An 11,986-nucleotide genomic window follows, 5' to 3' on the forward strand; every position below is an offset into this window, starting at 1 on the left:
GATTTTAACATGACTTCCAAAAACAGTTTACTTTGTGCCGTGAGTTTTTAAATCGATGCTAATATTTGTCAGGTTTTCTTATATTATAATCAGATACCTGCAGTCGAGCTCTCTATCCAGGGCCTTGATTTGAGAGATGGATAAAGCATGTATTTGTGTAAAATACAGTATTTCTTTCTTATCTGCCTTACAAGGCCTAATCAATGAAATCTTACATTGTTTCTAATCCAGTAAATATTCAAGGACACAGGGTAGGTTTGTTTTTCTCTATTAAAAAGTTCTGGTCGTGAATTACATACTATACTATTGGCTCTTAAACCCATTTTGGTGTCTTTTGGAACCTTCAGTGACAGCCTGAAGATTATTAAAATCACTAATGTTCTAACTGATAAGTGTTGTTGTGAAAAAGGATAGGTAGAGGATATCAATAATTAGCTTAGTGACCCTAGGAAATAAATGACACTAGATTTTATTTTGTTTTTTGCTTATCTACATTTCAAGCCAACTGCATGATTGTAATTTTTTAGTGTTTATAAAGGACTTAAAAGACTTAGTTTATCAGCAGGGAATGCTCTTCCTCTAATCCAGGATATTATTTATATTTTAAACATCTTTCATTTCTGGATTGTGTTCTACCACTTTGAAGGCGTCCTCTACTCTGCTTAAAGAACTTCTGCTAGTATTCTTGGGGAATGAAAAAAAGAGAAGGAAAAATTAACTTCATGGAGCTGTGAAAAGTATTTGGTTAACTTTAGTCTTCCCTCATATTTCAAGTCAGGGTACCTTTACCTGTTCTTGCAGCTTGTGTTCTTGTTCCTTTAGTTAGTGAACTGGCCCACCATGCTTACCTGTTCTTAAAGTTTCCAGTATCCAGCTTTAAGAAATCTTTTGTAGAATAACAACTAATAGAAAATAGTCTGTGAGAACTATTCGTTATTTAGCCATTCAGCAATATTTATTGAGTGCCCACTATGTGCCAGGCACTGTTCTAGGTGCTGCAGATATAGGAATAAATAAAACAGATTCTTTAAAAGAAGACATTCATCCACAGTAAATGCCTGCTTCTCTAATTCGAAGAGCCTTATTTGATAGCAGGCTGTGTCTTTAGACTCTTCACTGGCATTCAGAAGATTAAGGAGCAGTATGCTTCTCCTAAAACAAAGATATCTTCCATTTCTTTCTTTTCCCCTTTTTTGAGGATTTAAAAAACTTGCATACCAAGTGTTAAGCACTTATATCCAAATGATTATTTATTTAGCAAGAAGCCCTTTAGCAATGATTTGTGTCATTGCAGCCTGTTACTTAGCCAGAACCTAACCTCTGAAATCAATAACTGTGAGTGCTTGCCTTCTGTACTCAGGGAGAATAATCCAACACTTGTGGAGGTCTTAGAAGGAGTTGTTCGTCTCCCAGAGACTGTACATACAGCTGTGCGATACACCAGCATTGAATTGGTTGGAGAGATGAGCGAAGTGGTTGATCGAAATCCTCACTTCCTTGGTATGTGTGAACTCTCTTCTAAGCAGCTGCCGCTTCCGATTTTTCTGATTTTCTTCTTCCTCTCTCATTTTTACTCTTGTTTTCCTGCTCTCTCTTTTACTGATAGGTAGAATGTTTTTAGATGCCAAGAGTAGATATTCTAAGTTATTACTTAGTTGATAAAACAATGTGATCAGACTTTGGAGAAAGGACCTTTGAAAAATTAAATCTCTAGATAGGGGAAAGTTCACTGCCAGTTCCGTGCTTCAGAATGAACATTTCTGCCTTTTTAGCCTTTGGTATACGCTTGAGCTAATCAGACTCTTGTATGGTTCTAACTCATAAGCAACTAATATGCTAAAGCAAAGGAGAGGGGTTTTCAGTGTTAAATACTCAATTTGATGTGCTTCCTGTTCTTATCTTTATTAAATCACCACCTTTTGACTTGATTTTATTTTACACATGATCTTTTTTATTGACTGAAACACTTGCTTAAAAAGTAACATATGTTTCTTTTTTTGTTTCTGTACATGATTTTTCATAGAAAAACATTTTTTATAAAACAAGGTAAAAGATAAGTAGGATTTGCTTTATAGTAATTCACCTTAGTAATCAGTTTTCTTGGAACATTTATTCACATTTGGTAAAGCAAAATAAACAAATTCTTCTAGAAGTGCTAAAGATCCATCTGCAAGTTTTTAAGGCCTTTTATAACTATAAAGAAGTAAGTATAAAAGTGTCAGCTTTGAGTAACTGTCATTGTCTTGATTAATGTACGCTGTTTTTACAAAGTGATTCACCTCTGAATATAATGGTAGCTCTCTGAGTTTTACATTCTTTCTTTCATTACCCTGTTCTTAATTCTTGGATGATCATATCTACCAGTGGTTTTCAAACTGTGTTCTGTGAGGCCCTAGCAACGAGCAGTAGTTGACTGCCATGAGAAAAGAAATGGAAGATGTATAGATAAGATTTGGGGCTCCCTGACACTATGTCAGTGAGATCAGTTCTATTTTTATATGTTTTATATATTGGAGTTTGAACACATTTTATTTTTAAAAATAGTTCTTTTGCTTTAGAAGGGAATGAAAACCTCTGTTCTAACAAACTAGAAGTCTTCCTTAAGTTTCAAATATGTTATCTCTACTATATGGCTTTTCTCCTTAGACCCTGTGTTGGGCTATTTGATGAAAGGCCTGTGCGAAAAGCCTCTGGCTTCTGCTGCAGCCAAAGCCATTCATAACATTTGCTCTGTCTGCCGAGACCACATGGCTCAGCACTTTAATGGACTCCTGGAGATTGCGCGTTCCCTCGATTCCTTCATGTTGTCTCCAGAAGCTGCTGTGGGCTTGCTAAAAGGTATTCACTTAAGCTATTAACCAGGAACAGTCTCCTCTAAGCCACTTCTGGGAGTTACTTTATATCAGTCATGTCCTGGTTTTTCAGTTGCAATGTACTTAGTGATGGGGAAGGTGGCTTTTCCACTCAAGAGGAGAGGGTGTTGATTATGTGTACATGCATTCTTAGAATATTTTAAAGCTATATAACTAATTCAAACTGCTTACAATATGTATAGCACAGACCTAGATTTTGGGTGGATGGAGATAACACATTCAAACTAAAAATAGTTCCTTTTTGAGTTGGAGGAAGAATAAAAAGTGAGATCATATAAGCATTGCCATACCAAAGAGGTAAGTGGAAATTTAAAGGTAGTGTGCCTGGATCACTTCTGTAAGTTGGTCTCTCAATGGTCTTTAACCATTACTAATCAGCTTAGTGAGTGATTGCCTATCTAGAAGCAGAGTGGTGATGAAGCTCAGAGTAATAGAGGAGCTCGAGATATTAAGGTTAGGAGAAAAGACTTAGAAGAGACTTGAAACATGATGGCTGTTTTTAAATATTGGAAATATTATGTTATAAAAAAGGGAATAGATTTATTCTATGAGTGAGTAATCAACTGTTGACAATTTACTGGCTCATAGAAAGAAAATGCTTTCTAACCAAACTTTCTGAAAACAGATTGGGGTATCTTGAGAGATAGTAAAGTCTTTACAGCTGGTAGTTGAGAGGGGCCTAGGGTATAGCAAATAAAAGACTGGGTAATATGATCCATGCAGCATCTTTTAAGCCTCTGTGAGTGGCAAACAGCCTTGGCAAGACTGGATGACCTTACATGTGAACTAGCTCTGTTCTTTCTCACTTCTATGTCTAAGTTCCTTTACAGCCAGTGTAACTGCATTTTCTAAGGCAGATTTTTTTTTTTTTTGGTAGCATGAATTTTTGTTGTTTCCCTTCATAGGCATAGGTAATAAGGCATTAAATCAGATTCAGATATTCTTCGTAACTACTACTGTGGTTATCATTGCTATTTTGTCAGTTTCTAGTGAAATTTAACCTTGATGCTCAAGTGATGTCTAACCTGTAATAGAGTGTGGCATCCCAGTTTTCAGTGGTATCTTCTAGATAATACAAAACATTTTTAGTTAACATTCTTTTATGTAGGAATGAATTAGAAGGAGAAAAATTATATTTCACTTAGATTTTCTCCCCCTGAGTTTTAAATAAAAGTCCACACATCCATGGCTAATAGACTGTCAGGAAAAATCAGGTCAGTTTTTTATTTAGGTTTGAAGATTTACAGACTGATTACTGTTTTGTCAAATGGAATTTTAGGAGATGAGAAGAATCATACTGAAGGGATTTTTGTCCTAGAAGGGACCTAGTCTCATACGTCATCCTTTGGATTTGGGGGAGGTGCTTTAGTACCATTTTACAGATAAAGAAACTGATGCCCAGAGAGAATGCCTTACCCAGCTCATAAATTCTGTTATGGTAGAACTAGAATTAAATCTCATTTCAGCCCATTCTTTCAAAAAAAATTGTTTGTATTTCTTCAACTTCTGTGATGATAAGAATTAACTATGGTGCTTATCAAAAATAAAGGCTCTCTTCGACCCACTAAATCAGAATCTCTGGGAAGTTCGAGAACTGTTGTACTGTGCTATATAAAAATAGCTTTGGCATTGGCTTTATGAAGGATATTTTAAGTCTTTGAAGAATTGAAAGGGAAAATATATTTAAACATTTTTAAACTGATAGGCTGCCAAAGAGAAATAATTTAATATTAACTTAAGTTGTAAATGTCAGTATGAAAGTCAGTATGGTCGGCTACACCAAATAAAGAAAAACCATCCATCAATAACAAAATATTGTGGTTTGAAAAAACAGTGCTGATCTTTTTAAAAGAATAGAATTAGTCAACCTTTTCCATTAACCATATTATGTAGACCAATTAATTACCTTAATTCAGCTTTTATTTTCCTCATTTGTATCTTCCTTTGTCTTTTAGGGACAGCACTTGTTCTAGCCAGATTACCTTTGGATAAGATTACTGAATGTCTTAGTGAACTATGTTCTGTTCAGGTTATGGCGTTGAAAAAGGTGAGTCAAATTAAGTAAGGGAGAGAAACAAATATAAGATGTTTACATGTTAGGAAAAGACAATTATTATACAAGTGATCTTTCATCTACCTAGAAAAGCCAAGAGAATGAACAGAAAAGTTATTAAAATTAAAAAGTCTATCAAAGCTGTATGCATGGAATAAGTAGTCTATAAGTCAATAGATTTTCACTATACCAGTAATACTATTTAAAAGATATAATGGAGAAAATACCATTCAGGTTAGCATTCAAAATCATTGCCTACCCAATATCCATGAAGAATATTGTAAAAATGTCAGCTCTTCTCAGATTTCATTATAGTTCATTAACAGTGAACACACTAATGGGATTTTTAGGAGACTGACAAAATGATTCTAAAGTTCATCTGTAATGTTATGCTGGTGGAAGTATTTTAAGAAATTTTAGGAAAGAATAAGGGGCATTTTGCTTTATCTCTTGAAATATAAAACTATAATTTTAAAACTTTGTAATAGAAAGCGAAATGTGAATATAATTATGTAATACATGTTATATATAACTTATAATTTAATATAGGACATATGTAGTATCTTAATCATAATAAAGTAAATGGAAAAAATTAAATGATGTTTTCTACTACACAATGATCATATAGTAAAATGTTAGTAATATTTAGTCTTGGTTAGGAAGCAGTAAGATGGAGGAAAGTAATTTGGCAATATTAATTAAAAGTTTGCACCTTTGAGTAACTTTCAAGAAAAAAACAGATCGAGACAGAAGTTGATGTATAAGAGTATATTTTGCAGTGTTTCCAGGTATAACAACCATGTGTTAATGTCTGTCTCTTCAGCTTTTGTCTCAGGAGCCCAGCAACGGCATATCCTCAGATCCCACTGTGTTCTTAGATCGTCTTGCAGTAATATTTAGGTAAGAAGGCCTGTCTTGGGTTAAGAGCTCAAATTAGACCATTTATTAAAGTTAGCAAGTGTTGGGTTTTTTCTTCAAATTTCCATTTACCTCCTATAATCTGTCAGGAGACTAAGGCCATTACCTGAAGTCTTGGGGCAAAGGCAAATTTTAAGAATTTGTTCTTGGTAGACCTTTGTCAAAAGACTTTTAAAATGTAGTTAATTCTTCTTGTCTGTAGATGAGTGATTCTCAAATTTTAGCGTGCACCAAAGTCACCATTAGGGCTTATCAAAACAGATTGCTAGGTCCTGTTCCCAGAGTGTTTGATTGATTGGGTAGGACCCAAGAAATTACATTGCTGGTAACTTCACAGGTGATGCTGCTGCTGCTTGCTATTTTAAGGACCACACTCAGACACACTATATAGTGTGTGGGTACAAAGAAATAAGCCTCTTCAGTGACCAGGTGAAATTAATCCTTCTTTGAAGTCAAGAGGAGCCTCATAATTAAAAAAGCATTTGAATGACAGTGTTCGAAGAGTGATCTTGAGTTACATAATTTATAATTTGTGAGACCTGCAGGTATAACTGGGATATCAGGGTAATAGTTGCATAAAAGCCCTTGTGAAATACATCAAAATAAGCATTGTTTTAGCTTACTAGTTCTTGTCAACAGGTATCTTTTTCTGAGTTGGTATAATGCTTTCCTTGTATAAAGAGTTTCTTTTCATTTATAAAGAGATTGGTAATCAATCATACAGTTTTTCCCCCTGCTTTCCTTCAAATTAGTGGATTCTAGAACTAGACAAATAGTTGGATTTAACATATTGCAGGTGGGCCCATATTGTGCATCCTTGGGGTCAGACTAGAATCATGAGAAACTTATTTGGTAGACTATAGAGTTCCTAAAGCTTTTGACTTAATGCTGGAGATGGAGCAGTTCTTGGTTTCTCAGTGGATTCAGACAACCTGTATATATTTATTAATTTGGAAAAGACTTCATATTCAGGTTTATAAAGGGGAAAAAAATGAAAAAGATAGTCGTAAGTGCCCCGCTGTCACAATTCATGACATAGTTAGTTTGAGTTTACATGTTCTGGTAGAAGTAGCTTAAAGGTGGCAAAAAAAAAAAAAAGAGTGATTTAAACTATGTGCTCATGTTTGTTTCAGTGGAATAGAAAGAAAAGGTGTTGAGTCATAAAAATAACTTTACTATCTGTTTTTTTGTTTGTTTTGGTGAAATTGGTACTAAATAAACTAATGGGCAGGGCTTTGGGTTCTCAGTGAAATTGCTCTTCTTTCACTGATTTGGGCTGTTGCCTTCCACCAGACACACCAATCCCATTGTGGAAAATGGACAGAATCATCCGTGCCAAAAAGTCATACAGGAAGTAAGTGCTAACATATGCCTATGGAACAAGGCTTTTTTCCTTTTTCTTTACAATATTGTGAGTAACTAAAGTGAGAAGGTACTTTCTTCTAGGTTCAGAGGAAGATTCAATTTGTTGATACAGTTTAAATATCAATGAAAAGAGAAATAGAACAATCTAAATAAATGTTTTTGATTATAGGTTTCATAGGAAAACAGGCTGTAGGGAAATACATTGAGAGGCCAAAGAAGTAGGGAGAGATGAACTGTGAAAATCCTAGAGTTACTAGGGGGCCTGATCAAGACTAGCAAAAAATTTTTGACAAAGCCAGTTAACCTTCATGGCTTTGATTTCCCCACTGATAGCTTATTTCCCTTATGCTTTTTCCACTAAGGGTAATGTAAGGATCAAAAGGCATGGTTTGAGAAATGTTTTTCAGATTCTGGGAGGAAACACCAGATATCCTGTGTGTTCAATGATATCAAAAAATGTCATTTTCTTAATTCTAGTTCTCTTGTTCAAGGTCTTCCATACCTTAGAACTATCTTTTAACATTTCTTCCTCTATAATTCATCCTGATTCTTCCCATCCTAAATCAGGAAGTTGAAAGTTTAGGAAAATGTGTATCTTTATTTTTTGGTAAAGATACACATGTTCTTAATATTTACCATGCTTCTCATAAGAAATGATTGTGTTTTAGTGATAAATAATGTATTGTATCTCTGCACATGTGTATACATACCCACCAGCCAGAATCAGGCCTATAAAAGGAAGCTTTTTCCAAATTATTTAAAAGCCAAATTAAATGTTACCAGTTTGGGAACATTTTTTTTTAAGCTCTTAGTTGTTCATTATTTTCTGTCTTGTGCTCTTTTACCTTTAACTCAGATATGGCCAGTTTTATCTGAGACTCTAAATAAGCACCGGGCTGATAATCGAATTGTAGAGCGTTGTTGCAGATGCCTCCGCTTTGCTGTTCGCTGTGTAGGCAAAGGATCTGCAGCCTTGCTACAGCCACTAGTCACACAGGTAAGTTCTCCACAAGAGGAAAATGTAAAGTGTGCAGAATGAAAAAGGAGCCTTTAGAACAAAAACTCTGCTGATAAAATGTGAAATACTTTGTATTTATCAAATATGAAGGAAAAAATATTTGAAAGAGATAAGTAGTGGCTTTGATAGGTGTGTTGTCTTATGAGGGAAACAGCCTGTATATTCTGTATAGGGATAGTCTAATTAGCAGTACATTCCGGTGTAAAATTAGGAAAAGAGAATGACTTTAGTGCTCAACTCTTATATAGCAATGATAAACATTTTTATATTAATTTCCTTTTTTAAAATGTGGCAAGTTAAACTTTGCTGTTTTTTGACCCAAAGGGATTTTCTTCTATCTTGACCATAGGCAGTTGTTCACATAAGTCTCTTATTTGTCAGGATATAAATTTGACTCTTTTATTCACCAAGATCGATATGTGATTATGATGGTGACGCAACTGTATGAGGTTCTCTTAAGATCTTATCTAGATTTTTATATGAGACACCCATGACTAGTGACTTAGTTTGCTAAGTAATTTGTGTTGATGTTAACCTTATAGCAGAGCCAGAACAAGATTGAGGCAAGTGAGGTGCAAGGGGCACAAAATTGAGGGAGGCAAGACCAGGTGCCAGTCTTTCATTTGCAGGACTCTGAGCAAGGACTTTCTTAAATTTTGCACTCATTCTGTGAGGAAAACGACAAGGCTTTAGGCTAGACTGCACCTACCCAACCTGAAGTGACCTTTTTCCATTTTGGCAGGGCACCAACAGTGCAGATTTTAGGAGGCGAACACTCTTAGGAGCTGACCCTGATAGTGAGCGTCCCCTTAAATTCTGCACTTTAAGGGAAAAACTCACCCTCAGTCAGGGTCATGCTTGTTCAGTGTTAGTTGGCACTTGCACAACCGTGCCTCCTTAAATTGTAAATTTGATTAAAGTTTGTCCGGGTATTTAATTTCTGGTGATTTTCTATATTTACTATATCCTGAGTACAACAGTATGTAGTTTGTATTTAGGCTGTGTCCACCTCTGGTCAAGGGTCCTCTTTGGTGAAATACATTCTGGGTTCAATATAACCTGATTTAATGCCCCTTTGCTGTTGGAGGATACCTCACGATTTTAATTTTCTTCCTGCTAATTAAATATGTGACCAACCCAATAGAGTAGAGTAACGCGTCATATAGAAGTGTGTTCTAAAGTCAACACATGTGACAAACATGAAAATTATTCTTAAAAGTACCATAAATCAGAGATCAGCAAACTACAGCCAGTGGGCCTGTAGTTTATAAGTAAAGTTTTTGTAAATAAAGTTTTACTGAGGTATAGCTATACTTACTCATTTATGTATTGTCTATTGCCCATTTTTGTGCTACAGTGGCAAAGTTGAGTAGTTAAAAGATTGTACGGCCAGCAAAACCTAAAATTTTACTATCTGCCCCTTTAAGAAAAAATTTGCCAACTCCTGGCTTAAATCATTATTCATTAAGTAGAACATATAGTTTTTGAGTATAGAACAATGAACAGATTGATAGTTCTCATGTTAGGTTCTTTCCATGGTATATGCTGGTAAGAGTCAGTTACTCTACCCTTATCAAGTTCATAGAGTTGAATTTATATAATAAAATCAATACATGTGTTATAATGGCATTATAAATAGATGCATGTGTAGAAGCCTTTTAATTTTTGGAGGATAGTAGGGTAAAATTCCTAAACAAATTATTCAATTTAAATGTGTACGTTGTGTTAAAATTTCTATTCTTTTGAAATTCAGGTATCTTAATTGGAAACACTTTTTTACTTAAAAGATTAAACGGAGGGGTTTAATCTTTTAAGTAAAAGATTACTTAAAAAGAGTAACTCACAATTTAAACAACACTTTCACAATCTCCTCTAAGTTGAAGGCATTTGATATTTTTGTCCCTGCTATGTCTATACTAATTTTTTTAAGTCATTTTTAATGCACATAAGAGCAACTTTTAGATGTTAGAAAATTAGAGTATACTATGCTATGATGTTATAAATATTACACAAGCCTTGGATAATAGTTCTTTAATTGCTTCTAGCTTGAAGTATTATATAATTCTCTTGTAACATTGTTTTGGCATGATTAAAGGTCAAAGGCTCAAAAGAAGTCTAGAGTATTTGAAAATTATTGAGGAAGTGAGCCCTGTTTCAATTTCAAAAAATGTTGCCAACAAGCTTTAGTATGTTGTCTTAAAGAGAAGAGACCAATCTATTTTTAAATTTCTTCTAGACAGCTTTCTAAGTTGATATTTATTGAAAAGTAAAGAATTGAACTGATTGTTTTTTCCCTTGGCAGATGGTGAATGTGTACCATGTCCATCAGCATTCCTGTTTCCTGTACCTTGGTAGTATCCTCGTGGATGAGTATGGCATGGAAGAGGGCTGTCGGCAGGGACTCCTAGACATGCTCCAGGTGTATTTTCTTTGAAGAGTACAGAAGTGTTTGGCTTAGAGAGTCTAAAGGCTCAGCAGTGTGTTCTTCACCGACCTTTAATTCTGTTGCCCCAGGCATGTTGATTTCCTAATAACAGAGAGGTAGAAAAACGTCCTAGTTGTTCTCTGGACAGGACTGCTTAGGAGAAGAAGAGATTGACCACACAAATGTAACGACCATTACAGATATTACTGCCTAATTTATGCACGCCAGAGATAGGTGTTTGTGGGGAGTGGGGAGTAGGCAAATGGATTTAAAATAAAGGATCTCTAAGCTCAAGCATGATTTTATTTTTAATTTCCTGCCTGAAACAGCCAATAAAGTAGTTTACTTAGCAGGGGTGAACTTAGAGTAAATAGCAAGCATTGGAAAAGACTCCTCATGTACTTCTTTTTTCTCCCTCCTAGTTGCAAAAGGGGAAAAATATATTAGGAATTAAATTACAATGCTCCTTTTCTCAAGATATCTTTCCCTTAAAATTTCATCTGCTATTTCATATATTATGATTAGAATTTCACATCTATTCCCTTAGTGGACTAACCATATCTAGGATATATGCATAGTCTTTACTTAGAAACTTCTAAAACTTTGAAATGACATACATCCATTTTCATCAATTAATATCCATACCCTCTACCATTTCTGAAATGTGGATTTCATATGTGAAAACTGTTCATATCAACCGAGAAAGATTTCTCTCTTCCTTTTCTTGATCTGATTCTCATCACAGTCTCTGTCTTTTCCTGTCCGTGCTTCCCCTCTTTGTTCCCTTTGGATATGTTGTGACATTTAGAAGATCTGAATGCTGTGGCATTTATATACAAAGCATTTGTTTAAAATCACTTCTGTTTTAGGCACTGTGCATCCCCACATTTCAGCTCCTAGAACAGCAGAATGGGCTCCAGAATCACCCTGACACCGTGGATGACCTGTTCAGGCTAGCCACCAGGTCAGTCCTTCTAAAGAACAACCCTTTCTTTTACTGTTCACCCCCCTTACTGCTTAGTCTTGTCACCTAACACTGACTGTTTCTTTCTCTGTGAAGTGAGGTAAATGGAGTAGGTAGATTAATATTAATAATTCATAACTCAGTTAAATTTTGAACCAGAATACCGATTGCCGTAAGTGAGGAAAAAAAGTTGGTTAGGAGCAGAGGTAGGTAGCTGAGTTCCTGTCATGAACAGGGGACATGCACAAGACAGTAAAAATAAGCTTGGTAGAAACATTTGACTAGATAGTCTCTCAAATCCCCTGTAGTTGTAACTTTTTATGCTTCACCTCAACTTTTTCCTTGAGGAGCTTAGCATCCCTCCCTCCCT

The 11,986-nt window shown here is 35.2% G+C and overlaps 1 protein-coding gene across 4 annotated transcripts in view; it reads left to right on the plus strand.

The window, feature by feature from the left end:
• TNPO3 (transportin 3) overlaps positions 1-11,986 on the plus strand; it is a 70,680-nt gene that overhangs the window by 44,785 nt on the left and 13,909 nt on the right. For all 4 annotated transcript variants that reach the window (XM_039860938.1, XM_039860940.1, XM_039860941.1 and 1 more), the window contains exons 11-18: positions 1,361-1,500; positions 2,647-2,838; positions 4,829-4,920; positions 5,750-5,826; positions 7,138-7,198; positions 8,066-8,206; positions 10,530-10,646; positions 11,522-11,616. In XM_039860938.1, coding sequence (XP_039716872.1) covers positions 1,361-1,500; positions 2,647-2,838; positions 4,829-4,920; positions 5,750-5,826; positions 7,138-7,198; positions 8,066-8,206; positions 10,530-10,646; positions 11,522-11,616 — 915 coding nt within the window. The remainder of the gene's footprint in view (positions 1-1,360; positions 1,501-2,646; positions 2,839-4,828; positions 4,921-5,749; positions 5,827-7,137; positions 7,199-8,065; positions 8,207-10,529; positions 10,647-11,521; positions 11,617-11,986) is intronic.

Source organism: Pteropus medius, unplaced genomic scaffold, assembly GCF_902729225.1.
Source record: "Pteropus medius unplaced genomic scaffold, Ma_sr-lr_union100, whole genome shotgun sequence".
Classification (NCBI taxonomy): Eukaryota; Metazoa; Chordata; class Mammalia; order Chiroptera; family Pteropodidae; genus Pteropus; species Pteropus medius.